Source organism: Hyla sarda, chromosome 4, assembly GCF_029499605.1.
Source record: "Hyla sarda isolate aHylSar1 chromosome 4, aHylSar1.hap1, whole genome shotgun sequence".
Lineage (NCBI taxonomy): Eukaryota > Metazoa > Chordata > Amphibia > Anura > Hylidae > Hyla > Hyla sarda.
Window position 1 is genome coordinate 263934382 of NC_079192.1, and position 20013 is coordinate 263954394.

The 20013-nt window shown below is 39.9% G+C and overlaps 1 protein-coding gene across 5 annotated transcripts in view; it reads left to right on the forward strand.

The window, feature by feature from the left end:
• Positions 1–20013, forward strand: part of CAPS2 (calcyphosine 2) — a 114539-nt gene that overhangs the window by 84774 nt on the left and 9752 nt on the right. For all 5 annotated transcript variants that reach the window (XM_056574091.1, XM_056574090.1, XM_056574094.1 and 2 more), the window contains 5 exons: positions 2796–2914; positions 10703–10779; positions 10951–11105; positions 17141–17260; positions 18499–18595. In XM_056574091.1, coding sequence (XP_056430066.1) covers positions 2796–2914; positions 10703–10779; positions 10951–11105; positions 17141–17260; positions 18499–18595 — 568 coding nt within the window. The remainder of the gene's footprint in view (positions 1–2795; positions 2915–10702; positions 10780–10950; positions 11106–17140; positions 17261–18498; positions 18596–20013) is intronic.

The following is a 20013-nucleotide window of genomic DNA, read 5'->3' on the forward strand; positions in this document are numbered from 1 at the left end:
CTTACAACATCTGCACTGGGACGGATCTACCCCAGTCACCAGGAAGAGGATCACACCATTGACTAAAGCAGTGATACCAGTAGCATCGGGAAAGAACGGGAGGTAAGTGCTGGTTTGGCAGGCTAGGCATCTTTATAAATATACGCCCTTTAAGGACACAGAAGTCTTTCATTTTTGCTCTTTCATATTTCCTTGTCTTCTTCTGCAGGTTAGTAATATTACCGTGATACCTAATTTATATAGTTTTTGTTATGCTTTACTACCATTTAAACAGTATTACTATTATACTAATGATACCATACTATTTTGTCACCCAAATGGCTTTTTTCCTCCATTTTATGTAGTGTGCAGGATCAATAATGTTATATGTTTTTGTAATGTAGGCATTTCTACACATGTCAATATCAATTATGTTTATTTTTTAGTTTAGTTTTTTTGATGAGGTTGGAATCTTTTTTAATGTTTTTAAATCACTTGTACTGTATTCTGCAATACTAATGTATTGCAGTGTGCTGTCATTTTGCTACTCTCCTATTATGCGTTGATTAGAGTTATCGCCAAACCTGACAGATTGCCCCAGCTGTAAGCTTGGAGTTTGAAGCCTGCTTAGGTCCTGAGTCTGCTATATACACATATAAAGGAATAAAATAAAAACGTATATATGGCTGGGGGTGGTATATAAAAAGAGAAATAATTACCTTACTTAGCTACCCATAGCTACTGTTCCTACAGCTCCCCATCCCTGCTCATCCTTGCTTCTTCCTAATTCCAGTGACTTAGGAACTACATGCTCAGCCATTCTCTGACTGAGGCTGGACACAGCTACAGTTAGTGCTTAGAAGAGTGAGACAGTTACTGCCGGGACAATATGTCACAGGAAACAGCGAGAAGTGGTGATGCGTTGGTACTGGGAGCCATCAGAATGGCATTTATTTGGGATCGGGGTTATTGATTATCATAACTTTTTATTTTTTATCCCCAGACAACCCCTTAAAGGGGTACTCTGATGGAAAACAGATTTGTTAAACAAATTTGTAAATCACTTCTATATAAAAATCTTAACCCTTCTAGTACTTATCAGCTGCTGTATGCCCCGGAGAAAGTTGAATAGGTATTTTCTGTCTGACCACAGTGCTCTCTGCTGACACCTCTGTCCTTGTTAAGAACTGTCAGGGGTTCATTGTGTTATAATAAACTTTACAGTATTACTCTTATCTTTGGTGTGCCATGAACCCCCCCCCCCCCCCTCTTCCTTCCCACACACACACACACACACAGTGGCACCCGTCTCTCAATGCAGTGAATAATAGGTCATCCACCAGTCCTAGCATAGACCAGGCTGGTAATAGAACACAGGGATCCCCTACAATTCCCTATATCGCTTCAAGGCATTGCTCCCCAGCTGCAGGTTTCAAAAAGCTTGTAAAGTTTAAATGAATGCTCCAAAATGTAGGGAAATCCTAAGGGTAGAACTACTCAATCTGGTGGTGTTGCAGTTTCTGATACTGCAATTTAATTCTTCCATTACTTTGTATGGGAACCAGACGTCATGTAGTTACAAACCACATTGCAACTGCAACACAACAAAGGGTAGATCCACCCAATCTAGTTGCATTGCAGTTGCGTTGTGGTTTGTAACTGTATCACTCGACCTGTGTAGGTTGATTCTGCAGTTGACATTTTGTGTACATGCAGATCTGGACTATGTCATTGTTTCTGCTGAACTGTGTGTGGTTGAGACGCTACAGACACAGAAAAAAAACAAAATAACCTAATGAGCAGGTTCCATATAAATGAATACCCCCTAATTTCTATATATCAACAACTGGCAAGTAATAAAAAGCATGGTAATGGCAACGTTTCATAATGAATGTAAACCATTCTACATATTTATTTATTGATATAATCAATGTCAAACATTTTCCTGTGATTCGTTTGTGTATATGTTTATTTTCTGTTTAAGTTACGTTATGTAGAACCTCTCTGTATCTTTAGTGGGAAACAAAACGAGAAAGCTAATACGCTAACACAACCACAATAAACTGAATATATTTCATTGTAGACATGAACAAAATGTTCTTGACTATATGTCCTTTAAGTGAATAAGACCTAGCTCAAGGGAGTGCTGAACTAGACCTTAAATTAAGATTTCTGGCACGACATGGATTACTTATTGGGCCATTTTTATGTTTTGGTTTATTTGCTTTTCATGTGAAATTGGTTTTGAAAGTTCCTCTAATTATTAATCTGAGTCGTCTATGCAGGCGGTCTCCTGTTGTATTCTCCTATTTATAATCTGGAACACTTGCTCTATTATATTGTCACATACTATTACTGGAAAATTGACAGACAAAAGGTGGTTAAAGGGAAAACAATTGGGGAACCTGAATCACTGCAAAATGGAGGAAGATTGATGGGTTTCCATGCTGAAGCCATACCAAGTATTGACTTTGCAGGAAGGTTATTTATTTAAATTTGCCCTCTTTTGGAAGCTGTCATGATAATGTGAAAATAAGTACATTGCTGGACAAGAGATAGTCGCATCTCATCTAATACCAAATTGCAGCTCTATCTTCCCCCAAAGAAAGGATTTAGATGTAGTATCCCCCATAGAGAGTAGTTAAGTAAAAATACATTTGGTGATTTATCCAGAGGATAGGCATATATATGTTTTATAAATAATGCTCACATCTGGATATCCTGATAAGAGAGCGACATCTTACAGTATATCTTTTTCATTAGCTGGAGTAATGCCTGATTACTATTGCTTATTATCTTTAATTTAATCTTTGCAGGGAGCAGATCTTTCTTTCTTGACAGCAGAACATCAAAGTCTTTCAGAAAGCTTGAGGCAAAACCCAATACTTACCATGCGGATCACAGCCATCGATGTGGAAACTTTTAATTCTTTGAGGTACAGAGATGCAGAATTCTTGACTGGCCATGTATTTTAATGCTTGTTTTTTTATTTTTCTTCATTTATAATGCTTTATAAAGTGAACCATGGTGGCTGCTAATATATAGTAGTTCTATAGTGTTGTATTTCCTATTTCCTAGAGAAGCTAATGTCAACTGGTAGTTTGGTCAGTCCTATATTAAGGACTTTTTAACACCTTGTCAAGTCCTTCCTTAATGAATAGCAACTGTCCTAAGGGGAAAAGTGTACATGACAGGGACCAACCAGGGGACAGGGAGAGTGAGCCCTAAACTGACCCTAAAACCACTCTCCCTGCCTATTTGCCTATCCACCCTAAATGGTGGATCGACAACTTGGCGCTGATCCCTCCCTGAGCTAAAGTACAGTGGCCTTAAAAACACATGCAAATAAATAGTCGGTCACAAACCAGAAACATAACAGGAACATGGAGGCAAAGAAGGAAAATTTGACCCTTACAGAGGCGCTGCTAGTTCCAGAGTAATGTAGATGCCAACCAGAGGTATTGGTAAAAAACACCGGAGTGGTTTATTAGAGCATAAGAGGACAATGAAGTACACATGGGTTTTGGCGAACATATCACAGATAAATGCAAGGTGCATGCTAAAACAGAGATAGTAGATTAAACGCTCAAACAAGGAATGTTTCACCAAGAGCTCCATAGCAGCATGTCAGGAAGCAAAGATGTCAATATGTAATCACCAGCCCAGAAGCTAGACTGAGCTGACCTTAAATAGACACACCCTAAGAGCTATTGGATAGAAAGCCAAAGGCTTTAACTATTCCCTGAGCTATAAAACACAACCACATCCAATAGCTGTGTGTGAACACAGACCAAGACAGACCTGACTGTAAAATTATTTTTTTTAAAGTATTTCTCTTTATATGTGTCTATTTACAACATTTTCACAGATTGTTTATTCCTGAGAACATGATCCATTCATATCAAACTACAATAAAGTAATGTAGGAAAGGATATCAATATATTTTTACCTGTCATACTCCAGCGGCATTTACTACTCTCTGTTTTTCATGCTGATGACAGTGTAACTCAATAGCTATGGCTACCAGCCTCGCTGACAGGGGGGATGGTTAGACTATTGGGGAGCTATAATACTGGGCCAATCACTCTCTGCACCAGTGTCCAATGCTTTCTGATGTGCACAGAATTAAATGGGCTTCTGCCATGTTCTGTCCTTCTCCCTGACTACCTGCTTTCTTATCTTGTCTCTTGATCATGTATTGATCTTCCCTCCTGGCTATCTGACCCCTGGCTTGGCTTTCGATACTTTTCTGGTACCTTACTTTGTTACTGACATTACTTCCAGGCTCTTGACCTAGGCTTTGATTTCGATCACATTACTTACTCTGATTCTCACATGCCTCACAAGCCTCTTCATTGTTGAGCCGGCTAGATGACCCTTCATGTCCCTTAGCCCACTCGGGGTACCTGTGTAAGTTTTGCCCCTCCGACCTGAGCCTATAACCCGTAGCTGTAACCTGGGCACTTGCAGCCAAGACCATTCCATCTGGTAAGAGACTCTGGTGTAGATATGGGGACCACCTTAGACTCTGTAAACCAGGGATGAGTTGGAGTACTGGCTGGGCCCTGGCTCTCAATGAGGAGCATGTGCAGTAGACTGCGCGCAGTCCATTCATTTCAATGGGAGCGCCAGAGATGCCCAAATACCTGAGCAGTTGGACTCCCTGCGATCATCTTCTTATCCCCTTTTCTGTGGAGAGAGGATAAAATAGTTTTCACTGGACAAGTTTGTGCATCTGTCACCTCTGTACAAGGTATTGAGCTGCACCCTGCAGCAGTTAGGGCATAAGGAAATAAGAAAGATGGTCCCCTTGTTTAGTTTAGCTGCAGTTTGTAAACTTATATTGCCCTCAATTTCTAATCCAGCTGAACAGTCTAAGAGGCCGACCAAGTTGCAGCGGCACGCCTCCTCCTCATCCAGACCTGCTTACAGCATGGAGTTCTGTACATCAGTCGTGTAGGTCAGTCGGCCTCTCTGTTTGTTTGGCTGGATTTGAAAATATAAGTCTACAAACTAAACAAAATCTTTTTTTTTATTATCTCCTTACGCCCGAACTGCTGTGGTGTGCAGCTCTGTACCTCGTACGGAGGTGAAAGATGCACTTTAATGTAAACTTGTCTGTTGACAATGATAACAGGGAAAGCAGTGGATACACAGATGTATGAAAATATAAGCTCCAAAATATAAAAAAAAAAAAACAACAAAGTGAAAAAAATAATAATTACTAATTCATTGTCCTTCACACATACTGGTAAAAAAAATCTGCTGCTCGAAATTTGATAAATATATTAATTTTACACTTTATTTTAAACCAACCAGCGTTGCCCGGTCCTGCTGCTTCAACCCTGTGGGAAAGGAAAAAGCAACAATAACGCTCTTGTCCTCAAATCCCGTCCCCATATAATTTCCTCATATTATATCCTCATATCTCGTCCTCATATCCCATGCTCATATGCCGACCTTATATCCTGTCCTCATATCCCAACTTCATATCCCAACCTCATATCCTGTCCTCATATCATGTCCTCATATCCCAACCTCATATCCCATCCTCATATCCCATCCTCATATCATGTCCACATATCCCAACCTCATATCCCATCCTCATATCATGTCCTCATATCCCATCCTCATATCATTTCCTCATATCCCAACCTCATATCCCATCCTCATATTCAACCTCATATCCCATCCTCATATCCCAACCTCATATCCTGTCCTCATATCCCAACCTCATATCCTTTCTTCATATTCTTTCCCCATATCCCAACCTCATATCCCGTCTTCATGTCCCAACCTCATATCCCATTCTCGTATCCCGAACTTATATCCCCTCCTCATATCCTGTCCTCATATCCCGACCTCATATCCTTTCCTCACATTCTTTCTCCATATCCCAACCTCATATCCCATCCTCATATTCCAACCTCCTATCCCATTCTCATATCCCGACCTTATATCCCGTCCTCATATCATGTCCTCATATCCCGACCTCATATGCTGTCCTCATATCATGTCCTCATATCCCAACCTCATATCCTGTCCTCATATTCTTTCCCCATATCCAAACCTCATATCCCACCCTAATCTTACAACCTCATATCCTATACTCTGCAATAACTATTCTCTGCAACTTCCTGCCAGACAATCTCTGCAGCCCTAGAGTATTCCGATCAGGAGATGTACCTGGTCTCATAAACTTGCATGGGACTTCATAGAAAAAACCCCACCCTTGGATAAGGGGATGGGTTAGGATTAATTTAACTCTACTATATTTTTTAGTTGACATATAAGAAACATTTGTACCAAGCTTTATTAAAATATCTCCAGTCATATATATATATATATATATATATATACCATACCATACCATACCATACCATAATGACAAGTTATTGCATTTTCTGGTATACTTTACTTTTCTCTCTTTTTCAAAACCTTTCATTGCCACCAGTCAATGAAAGTATTCTTATAGCGGTTCTTGTGTTTGGGCCATTATTTTTCCCATAAAAATGACGACTGAGGGCACAGTAGAACCCAGTGTGGACCTACGGTGGCCGCGATCACAGGAGTTGACGGAGCTTTACGTTATATTCAGTTGATGAAATAGATTGATTCCTAAATATATTAGGATGTACTGCCTATTTTGCAGAGATCATAGTAAAAAGCATGTTATGAATGGTATGAATAGATCCTAAAAGAATAACGCAGACACACGGAGTGTGAAAATAACATGCATCTGTCATGGCATTTCCTGCAATTACTTTCAAGTTGTGTTTCCATTTATAGAAAGAGGCAAATAATATTGGCTCATTGTTTTCGGTGCACCTGCATAATTAATCTAATTACATCTCCAATTACTAGGACTTGGACGGCTTCATGGCCAGACAAGGATATAAACAGACCTCACCGCTAAATTCTAATGCGCTGGGCTGTCACCGCTGACAGCCTAAGACCTAAATACTCCAGGAATCAATAAGAACAGTAATGTACTGGAAGCAGCTTTATTTTTTCTGGGCTTTAAATAATGGTTTATAACATAAAATATGGAAAACATCAAATCATGATATCGAATGCAATATGATAGAAAATGCTATTTATTTTTTAATCTTATTTTCTAATTTATTGAGTTGAATTCTTCTATTTTTAAATAGTGGAAAATGTGGTAGCGTTTCTGCAGAAAGTTACCACTTATCTACAGTAAATGAAGCTTTCAGAAAGACACGTGCTTTCCACCAAAACAACCTCATTCAGATAAATAGAACTGATTTTCAGTTGCATAAACTTCTGTAACAAATTTTCTCCTTGTAAGTTCCATCTGCACTTAAAAGCACAGTTATTTATCAATCTCCAGAAAAGATAACTGCATATAAGTGAGGCTGGAATTTCTGGGCATTTTTAACAATATAATATTGACTATTGATGCTGTCATCTAGTGTGCTACTTATATATACCCACTTTTTTATATTTACTGTTGTTGAATTTTATTTGTCGAAGTTTGCATACTCAAAGGGGTACTTCGGCGATAAACATCTTATCCCCTATCCAAAAGATAGGGGATAAGATGTCTGATTACGGGGTTCCTGACGCTAGGGACCCCTGCAATCTCCAGGCCAGCGGCGGCGTCCAGAACGCGGAAGCTTGGAGCCCCTTCCATACATATCTATGGGAGGGGGCATGATGGCTAGTGCGTAGCAGTCACGCCTCCTTTCATAGACATGAATCGAGGGGGAGTGGCGGATGTAGTCGCCAGTCATTCGGCACGGAGCGGAGTTCGCTCCATGCACGGATAACCAGGGTGCCGCGCCGGAGATCTTCGGATAGGGGATAAGATGTTTATCGCCGGAGTACCCCTTTAAAGGAAAAAGAACATACATATTTTATGCTACAGATTGTATGCTGTGTAAATCAATATAACTAAAGTGATGAACACAGCATAAAATCTGAAGCATATACAGTATGTGTGAATTCACATCTGGCAGATTAGTTGCAGAAATGTATGCAACTGTCATATTTATCAGCAATATTCCTATTGAGATAAATGGAACTGTTTTAAAGTTGCAAAAATGTGCAACAAGTGTGCCACGTGTGAAAGCATACTTTTACAGTCATCTCAGCCAGCAGCTTCTGTATTTACTCCCTCTATGCTTCTCTGCCTGTGACATGTGGTTTGTGGTAAGGTATCTCATTCTATCCTAAATATCAGAATACCGTTTAATTTCCCCTCACAAGTGAATAAAACACATTTAAACGTATATGGTAGATATGTGGGCTGGGAAAAGGGGGTGACCTGGGCTGTAGGGGCTGGTCTCAGGGGTAACAGTAGCTGAGGGCTGCTGAGACAACACTGAAAATGAATGAAATACACAACTTCCTGTCAGGGGCAATTCAATCAAAACATGCAGAAGCCAGTACAATTTGTGATAACACAAATATTAGTAAAAATTTCACAAGGCTTATAGTAACAGCAAAAACGCCACAGAGGTCCGGAAATAGAAGAAGGCTTCCAATTTTATTTTCACACCATAAAGTGAACAAGTGCAACGTTTCAGCAAACTGCCTTTGTCAATCATACAAAACATACAAACTGGCATGCTCAAATACATCAGGGTACATAGTGATTGGTTCAGAAACATGTGTTTTACATATATCTTAATGAAAAGTACATCCCTCCTTCTCTGATACTCTGGTACTCTATTATATTTGACTGAAGAAGTTTTGATGAGGACATTATAAAGTTCAAAAAAACAGATTCCTAGTATTCCATAGGATATATAGAAAACAGGAGAGGGCTCCACGTAGCATCAGAATACTACTCACGTAACCTTATGCGCTGTAATGTTCTCAGATCGTGGTATCTAATGCGGACAGGTCCGTTTGTAAACATTCCCATTGTGGCTGCACAAGGCAGCGTCACTGAAACTCTTCCTCCTTCACAACTTCAGTTCCGCCCTTTGTCTTCTCGGACTCATCCATCCCTATGCACATGCACTAGATTCCGATGCTTGCACAGAGCAATCACAGTGTGCTCCTGTCTAGTGCGCTTGCGCCGACACTTCGGCACTGCGCATAAGACTATACGCTGCTTTACTAACCTGATTGCTAGTATCTTACATAAAATCTCAACTCTAGAGAGGGTGGTATATAAAATGCAGAGTTTAAAAATGTTAATATTAAATGAAAAACTACCTGTATCCGTACTAAATATACAAACACAAAATACAGATGTTACTGTGGATGATCCCTCCTCTTCTCTTGACCGTGACTGTGAATTGGGGTGACAGTATTTGTAAAATGAAAAAAAAAAAAATAATATATATATATATAGGCCCTGATTTAAGAGTGGAGTGTAGGCTTTGTTGTGTTTTTTGCTGTTCTGACCTTTTTTTTCCATGGTATTTACTAATTTACTCCGCTTTGGGAAACTTTATACATGCTAAAGTGTCGGGTTTTCTTCCCAGAAAATTCACTATTTTTAGAGTGGTTTGCAGAAAAGAAAAGTGATTTTGGATGAACTATAGGGAACACACCCCTTTTCACGAAAATCACGCCCATTTTGAAGGGATTTCTTTTTTCACTCTGAGTGTTTCAGATTCTGACGGGTTTTTTCTTTCGCACATTTTGTCGCACGGTCCGTCAAAAGGCGCACAACCCAACAAAAAGAGTTGGGATTCTGTTAGTAAATCAGGGCCATAGTGTTACCATCCATATATATAAAACAATAATAATAAAACCAAACCGATCGTGCACATATGATGGTTTAAGATGTATATCTAGGAACAGGATAAAAAAGAACCTGTTCCTAGATATACATGTTTAACCATCATATCTGCAAGATCGGTTTGGTTTTATTATTATTGTTTTATATATGGATGGTAAGACTATGCGATATATATATATATATATATATATATATATATATATTTTTTTTTTTTTTTTTTTTTTTTTCATTTTACTGATACTGTCACCCCAGTTTATGGTCACTGTCAAGAGAAGAAGAGACATCGTCCACAGTAGCATCTGTATTTTGTGTTTGCATATTTAGTACGGATAAAACGGAAAACCCTGCATTTTCTATACCAGATTTTATGTAAGATACTAGCAATCAGGTTAGTGAAGCATCGTATAGTCTTATGCGCTGTGCCGAAGTGTCGGCGCAAGCGCACTAGACAGGAGCACACTGTGATTGCTCTGTGTGAGCGTCGGGATCTGGTGCATGCGCATAGGGATGGATGAGTACAAGAAGACAGAGGATGGAACTGAAGTTGTGAAGGAGGAAGGGTTTCAGTGATACTGCCTTGCGCAGCCGCACTGGGAATGTTTACAAACGGACCTGTCCGCATTAGATACCACGATCTGTGAACATTACGGTGGATCGGGTTACGTGAGTAGTATTTTGATGCTACGTGGAGTCCCCTCCTGTTCTCTATATATCATTCTATTTCTGGACCTCTGTGGCGTTTTAGCTGTGACTACAAGCTTTGTTGAATTTTGACTCCAGCGATTGCATGCTGGCAGGTCACTTGCAGGAACTCAATGTGGTCTGTGCTGACTCTCTTCTCTTGGACAAATATTAGTAAGGTATATATCTTGGAGGTGATAGTTTTATTTATATATAAGTTTTTGATACCGGAAAACCCCTTTAATTCTTATGATGATAGCACATTTGTTGTCTTTCCTCTGAGACACACAATCAAAAGCTTCATTGAAATCTGTGTTTTAGGGCCATTTGTGAGGGAGACAAATGGGACCTAGGCGTTCACTGGAATGATGACGGGAACATTCTTTTGGCAGTGCAAGGTGGGTAGCAATTAATTCTCTCTGACCTCCGTTAATTATCAAAGTTTTCTTTATTCCGGTCAGCTGCCGCATCTCATGTCATTGGTATTGCCATGTTCTCTTTGTGCAGTTTTGTGGTTTTAATTGATATAATTGATATGTTTAGCTCCTGTGAATTATTGTACCTTGTAGATGTGATGAAGGAAAAGCTAAAGAAGAGAGGTGTTAGAACTTTAACAGGACTAGGCAAATACTTTCGACAACTTGACAATGGTGGATCAGGATATTTGGGGAAAACAGAATTCAAGAAGGCTCTTGAAATGTACCATTTGGATGTATCGGAGAAGGTACTTGTGATTTTCTTTACCACTGTGCAAATAATGGACCACATCATGTTTTGTATAATGTTAGGAATCTCAGTGCAGGTTACACTGTAGGGGATCTGCTGGGATTGAGAGCTAGCACTAGCATGTTCTATAATAAATGAATGTTCCAATAAGAGCACTTGAATACGTCTTTGTCTTAATGTCTGTAAACTAAATACTTTATGGAAACTTATCTGAAATATATATTTAAAATGAATATAAAATATATACATATAAATATAAGGTGTGTTATAATGTATATAGTATAATCTAAGAAAAATTGGAGCTTTGCCTTTCTGTGTGATTTTCAGGCAATTTGCAGGGGGATAAAGCAAAAACTTGACAGCAGAAGAAGAAAAAACTGTACTAAAATATTTGGAAATTAGTCTTAAAGGAGATATATCACGCTGAAAAACGTATCCTTGGCTCTCCCATAGAGATACATGGAGGGTCGTGTCTGCTGACGCTTCATGCGGGGGTCAACCCGCTCTGTTGCGGTGCCCCGTGCAGGAGTTCCCAGCGGAACTGGATAGAGGATAAATTTTTCAGCGTGATACTTCTCCTTTAAGAGAAAATGTATTTATTTATTTATTTTGGGCTTAAGAGAAAAATGCATTTTTATGTTTGGTTGTCTGCTTTTAAACATGAACTATTGCTCCTTAAGGGCGTCCGGGGCCAGACATTGCAACTAAAACATTCAAAAGGATTCACGTTTCTTCAGTGTTCCCTGTTTGTTTGGAACATTGTCAGTGGTTTCAGTTGGGGTGATGTTCTTTCAGTTAACTCATGTTCTCTTTGAAAATATTTGAATCACCTGGTCATTGCTTGGATATGTACCCCTTAAAAAATCTTTTAAAAGGGGTATTCCTTTCTCATGACGTGATGGCAATCTGTTAATATTATCCCAATTTGCTCTATTTCCCACAAATATTCATCAGTAAAAGAAATGAACTATGACATGCGCCTAAAGGATATCTGTCATCAGTATCACCTGCACTAACCTGTCAGTAGAGACAGGTAGTGCAGGTGACACTGATGATAACCATACTTAACCTGTCCCCACTCTGTGCTTCCATTGTCCTGCTATCTTTCTCCTTATCTTCAGTTCCAGGGCCAACTTGAAGCATGGGTGGAGCTTCCTGACATCAACGCTGCTGCTTCTCTGCTGGGTCCCGCTGCTAGCAACCAACAGCTGTGACATCAGGAAGCTCCGCCCATGCTCCAAGTCTGCCCCGGAACGGAAGATACTGAGAAAAATAGACTATTTATTTCTGCTTAAAGGGGTACTCCACTGTTCAGCATTTGAAACAAACTGTTCCGAACGCTGCAGCCGGCGTCGGGAGCTCATGATGTCATAGCCCCACCCCATCATGATGTCACGCCCCACCCCTCAATGCAAGTCTATGGGAGGGGGCGTGACAGCCATCACACCCCCTCCCATAGACTTGCATTGAGGGAGCTGGGCATGACGTCATGTTTGTTCCAAACGCTGAGGGAGAGGTGTGCATTGAGGGAGCTGGGAATGACGTCATGTTTGTTCCAAACAAGCTCAAGAGACAATAAAAAATTGTCATTAAAAGAGTTATGCCTAAAGGAATGCATGTCTGGCTTAAAATACTTAGGTGACTAATCTAATTTGTAATCTATAACCACAGTTGCTGTTCATTGACTTCTCTAACATGCCCTCTGGCTACTTTGCTTTATTACAAAAGTGATGTATTCTATAGCACACACTTCTCTGTATATGCTGTGTAACACCCGCACTAACCTGTTGGTACAGTCTGGTATTGCGCGTGACATTGATGATAACAATACTTACCTATCCCGTATTTGTGGTCCTGTTTGCCCCTTATTCTTCAAATTTGGGGGCAGGCTTGGTGCATGCTGATGTCACCACTACGGCCCTGCTGTGAGCAGGCTTGAAGAAGTAGCAGTGGTGATGTCAGTGAGCTCCTGAAGCTTGGCCCGTGCACCAAACCTGCCACCCCAACATGGAGAATAACAGGCGAATGGGACCACAAATCGTGGGTAGGTAAGTATCTTTATCAACAGTGTCACCTGTACCAAGAGCCTGTAACAGGTTAGAGCAGGTTACACTTATGACAGATTCCCTTTAATATTTATGTTTATTTTCTGATATACTGCATTTACATATAGTCAAGGCCGTAAATGTTGGCACCCCTGAAATTTTTCAAGAAAATGAAGTATTTTTCACAGAAAAAGGATTGCAGTAACAAGTGTTTTGCTATACACATGTTTATTCCCTTTGTGTGTATTGGAACTAAACCAAAAAAGGGAGGAAAAAAGCAAATTGGACATAATATCACACCAAACTCCAAAAATGGTCTGGACAAAATAATTGGCACCCTTAACTTAATATTTGGTTGCACACCCTTTGGAAAAAAATTACAGAAATTGCTTCCTATAACCATCAATAAGCTTCTTACACCTCTCAGCCGGCCTGTTGGACCACTCTTCCTTTGCAAACTGCTCTAGGTCTCTCTTATTGGAAGGGCACCTTTTCCCAACATCAATTTTAAGATCTCTACAGGTGTTCAATGGGATTTAGATCTGGACTCATTCCTGGCCACTTCAGAACTCTCCAGCGCTTTGTTGCCATACATTTCTGGGTGCTTTTTGACGTATGTTTGGTGTCATTGTCCTGCTGGAAGACCCAAGATCTTGGACGCAAACCCAGCTTTCTGACACTGGGCTGTACAGTGCGACCCAAAATCTGTTGGTAATCCTCAGATTACATGATGCCTGGCACACATTCAAGGCACCCAGTGCCAGAGGCAGCAAAACAACCCCAAAACATCATTGAACCTCCACCATATTTCACTGTAGGTACTGTGTTCTTTTCTTTGTAGGCCTCATTCCATTTTCAGTAAACAGTAGAATGATGTGCTTTACTTTAAAGCTCTATCTTGGTCTCATCTGTCCACAAGACGTTTTCCCAGAAGGATTTTGGCTTGCTCAAGTACATTTTGACAAAATGTAGTCTTGCTTTTTTATGTCTCCGTGTCAGCAGTGGGGTCCTACTGGGTCTCCTGCCATAGTGTTTCCTTTCATTTAAATGTCAACGGATAGTTCGCGCTGACACTGATGCTCCCATGCCTGCAGGACAACTTGGATATTTTTGGAACTTGTTTGGGGCTGCTTATCTACCATCCGGACTATCCTGCGTTGACACCTTTCGTCAATTTTTCTCTTCCGTCCATTCCCAGGGAGATTAGCTACAGTGCCATGGGTTGCAAACTTCTTGATAATGTTGTGCACTGTGGACAAAGGTAAATCTAAATCTCTGGAGATGGACTTGTAACCTTGAGATTGTTGACAGTTCTCTTCTCCTCTTTCTGTTGTCCATGCTTAGTGTGGCACACACAGACACACAATGCAAAGACTAAGTGAACTTCTCTCTTTTTTATCTGCTTTCAGGTGTAATTTTTATATTGCCCACACTTGTTACTTGCCCCAGGTGAGTTTAAAGGAGCATCACATGCTTGAAACAATCTTATTTGTCCAAAATTTTGAAAGGGTGCCAATAATTTTGTCCAGACCATTTTTTGAGTTTGGTGTGACACTATGTCCAATTTGCTTTTTTTCCTCCCTTTTTTGGTTTTGTTCCAATACACACAAAGGTAATAAACATGTGTATAGCGAAACACGTGTTACTGCAATCCTTTTCTGTGAGAAATACTTCATTTTCAAGAAGAATGTCAGGGGTGCCAACATTTACGGCCATGACTGCAACTGACTGATCATATGTGTAAGCATGCATCAATTTCTTAATATTTCTGGTATCATAGTTAATCCCTTTTATTAGGCTTAGTTTTAGAATGTGGTAAATGTAGTCTAATGTGTAAGATGTAGTCATACTGTTGGAATGACTCAATTTAGGTGCAGCATTGGTACTGTAATATATTTGCTTGATGAATTACATGTTATGTGTTATTTGTAATCATTCAGCAGGCAAGTTTACATGACTGTTTACTGCAGCTAGTTGAATGAAAATGAAGCCCAAGCTACATGCTGTTGTAAAACAGTCTAAATGCGCTGGTACCTATTAGAAAATTAGCAAAAAGAAAACCAGAAATCGGGGCCTTGTGTATTACCAAGGTGTATGCAGACTCTTTATCAGGGTCCATATATGCTTTAGATGCCTCTATAAGATGGATAGTTAACTGATGTACAGGATATATCTGCCTAGCACCCCAAAACCATAGGGGTACCATAGTAGAGAGATAGCTGCTCAGCCCGGAGGTCCTAAGGAGTGGGGAAAACCCGCCCTATAGTGAAGGGAAATAGTAGTAGAAGGGAAAAAAAATACCATAAAAGTAGAAATGCTGGCACTGCCATGCTTACTCTACAGGGTGGGCCATTTATATGGATACACCTTAATAAAATGGGAATGGTTGGTGGTTATTAACTTCCTGTTTGTGGCACATTAGTATATGTGAGGGGGGAAACTTTTCAAGATGGATGGTGACTATGGCGGCAATTTTGAAGTTGGCCATTTTGAATCCAACTTTTGTTTTTTCAATAGGAAGAGGGTCATGTGACACATCAAACTTATTGGGAATTCCCAAGAAAAACAATTTATTTACAAATTTATGACCACTTATAAAATGTGTACAATGTGCTGCCCATTGTGTGTTATTGTCAATGCAACCTTCTTCTCCCACTCTTCACACACTGATGACAACACCACAGGAGAAATGCTAGCACAGGCTTCCAGTATCCCTAGTTTCAGGTGCTGCAGAATGGGCAAAACAAAAATTGGAACAGGACTCTCAGTTTACGCAGAATATTTTGTTCAGTGAGGAGGCAAACTTTTATGTGAATGGTGAAGTTAACAAACAAAACCACCGCTATTGGTCTGACACTAACCCACATTGGATAGATCCCTCCAAGACTGTTGGAACACAAAAATTGATGGTATGGTATGGTATATGGGGTACAAAGATAGTGGGGCCATTCTTCATCATTGGAAACCTCAAGGCCGCTGGATATGCCAAATTGCTACATGATGATGTGTTTCCCTCTTTATGCACTGAAGCTGGCACGTTCCCTGAGTTTTTCCAGCAAGATGGTGCACCACCACATTATGGGTGTCAGGTCCAAGCATTCCTAGATGAGCAGTTTCCTGGAAAGTGGATTGGTCGTCATGGGCCAGTTGAATGGCCCCCAAGATCTCCCGATCTGACCCCCTTAGACTTTTATATTTGGGGTCATCTGTAGGCAATTGTCTATGCTGTGAAGAAAAGAGATGTGCAGTACCTGAAACTACGGATACTGGAATCCTGTGCTAGCATTTCTCCTGCGGTGTTGCTATCAGTGTGTGAAGAGTGGGAGAAGAGGGTTGCATTGACAATCCAACACAATGGGCAGCACATTAAACACATTTTATAAGTGGTCAGAAACTTGTAAATAACTCATGAAAGAATAAAGTTACGTTAAGCCAAGCACATCATTGTTTTTCTTGTGCAATTCCCAATAATTTTGATGTGTCACATGACCCTCTTCCTATTGAAAAAACTAAAGTTGGATTCTAAATGGCCGACTTCAAAATGGCCACCATGGTCACCACCCATCTTGAAAAGTTTCCCCCCTCACATATACTAATGTGCCACAAACAGGAAGTTAATATCACCAACCATTCCCATTTTATTAAGGTGTATCCATATAAATGGCCCACCCTGTATATTCAGGATGAACCACAGACTCACGCTCTAGTGTCCCAGAATCTAAACAGTGTGAAGGCTGTGAAGAAGCTGTATTAGCAAAACATTTGTTGCCGGTGCGCTGCACTTTACTGTCAATAAAGTTATGTTGGATCAGAGACGTGTGCTGCAGAGATTCTGTTCCTCTCCTGTACACCATTAGAGAGAAAAATCCTTTGTTGACCCGGCGCTGCTAAATCTTGTTAAATAAGGTAGCAATTTGCAGATATTATTTAGATTATTATTATGTATTGTGTTTTCCATTCAGTATTAAAGTATTTCGTATTTCCTCAGATATTTGAGACCTTCTGGCTAATTCTGGATGAAAATAATAAAGGAAAAGTAGACTACGGAACCTTTGTCCGAGCTCTTATTGGGGAAATGAACGAGTACAGAAAATCATTTGTTCGAAAGGTTATTTTGTTTTACAATTTACACTTTTTGCTTTCATTTCCCAGAGTATATTACATGAGAATGAACACTCTTTGTCTCCCAGTAAAATATGATTACGGCGCTTCAGAGAACTGTGGAGTAGTTTACATAAATATAGATTACTAATCTTGTGGTTATATTCATTCTGCACTATCAAATAGTAAATCATTTCTGGCTGTCAGTGAAGCAAGACATCTTTTAATCTAAACTGTATAAGTTTATACAGTAAATGAATGTTATTACTAGCCTTGAGCAACCCCTGGACTGATATTTCATGTTATTTACTAAGCAGAATACAGAACACCTGCACCTTATTGGCACATGCATCCAAGTGTAAAGAGGCGGTTTATGTAGCCATCATACTGCCTCATACGTAGCATAGACACTAATCATCATGAATACTATGGACATCTATTCTTTGATAACATTGACATTGAAGGGTCAGTAATGTATACACATGAGAGAAACATCTGTACAGTGGAACACAATCCCTGTGGCTCTTTTCTATGGAGCTCTTGGCATGCTGTGTGCCACTGTATGATGTCATGTTATGCAATTTTTCTTCCCTAACTGCATTATATGGCATCTGTTAGAGCATACTGCGGTACTTCATGTGGAATATTACAGTAAAGTTCCATATGTTGCTTGGTTACAAGGAGCCAGTAGAATTATAAATGTAGCATTATACATGTAAAAAAACATCATGTAACTGAACATCAGTACAAGATAATTAGAGCAAACTTTTTACATATCATAGCATTATATACAGTTTAAAGAGGGTTTTCCCATTTTATAAGGCCAAACTATGTTGTCACTTTGAGATCAGTAGGGGGTCTGATCTGTGGGACACCTACTTATCCTGAAAATGAAGGGAACACAGGTCTGGTTTAGTGCAGCACTTATACAGGCAGCTGTAGTAATCCATTCACTTGAATGGAGAATAACTTTAGTTCTATGCAATGCACCGCAATTGGAGGGGAGGCAATTCAGTGAAGTGAAGGTAGCACTTAACTAGCGCTCTCTCTGTCAGGATCGGTGGTGAGTTCCAAAAGCTGTCCCCATAAATCTTAAAGCAATAACATATCCTAACTTTATGCCACTATATTAATAGTTGGAGAAACCATTTCACTTAAATTTATATAGCATTTTCTCTTTTCCTTATGGTATAAAGTGTATATAGTTTGTTTATGTGATAGTTTTTCTTCCTTTTTTTTCCTTAGGCTTTCATGAAACTGGATCCTAATAAAACTGGTATTGTGTCTATGGTAGACATAAGAAAGTTTTACTGTGCCAAAAAACATCCACAAGTGTTGGCAGGTGAGTTCACTTGTAAAACAGAAAACAACAATGCTTTCTTATTTGGTTACTTTGAATGGCAGAAATTGTTACATGTGCTGTGCGGTTTTACTACCTAAACAATAACCAAGCGTACATGCCGAAATTGTCAGGAAAAGCTCTGCAGCATTTACAAATATCTATGGGGAGGCACACTGAGGTGTGCAGCAATTCATCTGAGCTCAAGCTGTTGTTTTGTATAACAAGTATTTCAGGCTGCAAAGTTTTTTTGTTTTTTTTTAGGTCAGGAATGTCTAGAATGTTACATTAAGTGTGTGGTGTGTGTGTGGTGTGTGTAGGTGTGAAAAATGCCTCCATTAAACTGTGAATATAGACCCAGAAATGCAAGTGTAATATGGGCGTATTTTTGCGTCTATTTTATGGCCTCAAGTCCGAACCCATCTATGGATTTACAGCATCATAGATGCGAATGGGCCAGGGCTTGTGACCATACAACGAATGCAAAAATGCACCAGTGTGTTATTTGTTTCAGGTAGGTTATACAAGTCTCTTAGAGTAATATAAATATAGTGATTCCCAATGACCATTTCTGTCACTGTCTCACAATGGGTATCGATCTATTATATTTATCTGAAATATGGACCTATAACAAATGAAATACCACAAATATGTTATCAGTACATTATCAGTTTTCCTTTAGTATTGCATGCATAGCTGTCTACTGTAATTTCTTTTTCAAAATCTGATTCAATATAGGTAAAACACAGATGCAAAATGGATCAAAAATTGAATAATCCATAGACTTCAGTTGGACTTTTCTACCCACAAAACAAATGAAAGTAGCACATGCTGTGTTTATTTATTTATTTTTTTATTAACACATATTTCTCTATCGGCTCCATTGGGGGACACAGACCGTGGGTGTATGCTGCTGTCTCTAGGAGGTATGACACTATGGCAGGATATACCCGCCTTCAGGCTCTGAGCTTGTCAGTTTAAGCTTAGTGTCTGAAGGAGGTGGACATGGGCTGGATTCTCCAGTCCAGGTCTTCTGTTTTTTATTTTCCTAGTATAGGGACGTGTTAGTTTTTTATTCCCTTTCTTTTCTGTTTTCAGGTGGGGACTCAGAAACTGCGGGGGCGCACACATTGCGTATATGCGCTGTTAACCCCCCCTCGCCAACGGTCAGGGCCTGGGTAGTACCTCATGGGTCCGGGTCTCCCTATGTCTCTGCTCGCCTCGCTCGCGCATAGCAACTAGGCGTGATGCAGAGACCATAAGCTGGCTGAAGACTTCACTGAAGACTCCATTAGGTAAGTTCTTCTGACTGAGGTAAGTACTTTCCCCCCTTTTTTCTCCATAGGTACGGACTCGCAACCTCTGGAGACCCCCTGTTTTTGGCCCATCTTCAGTTTTATGGGCCTGCATTTTACAGGGGC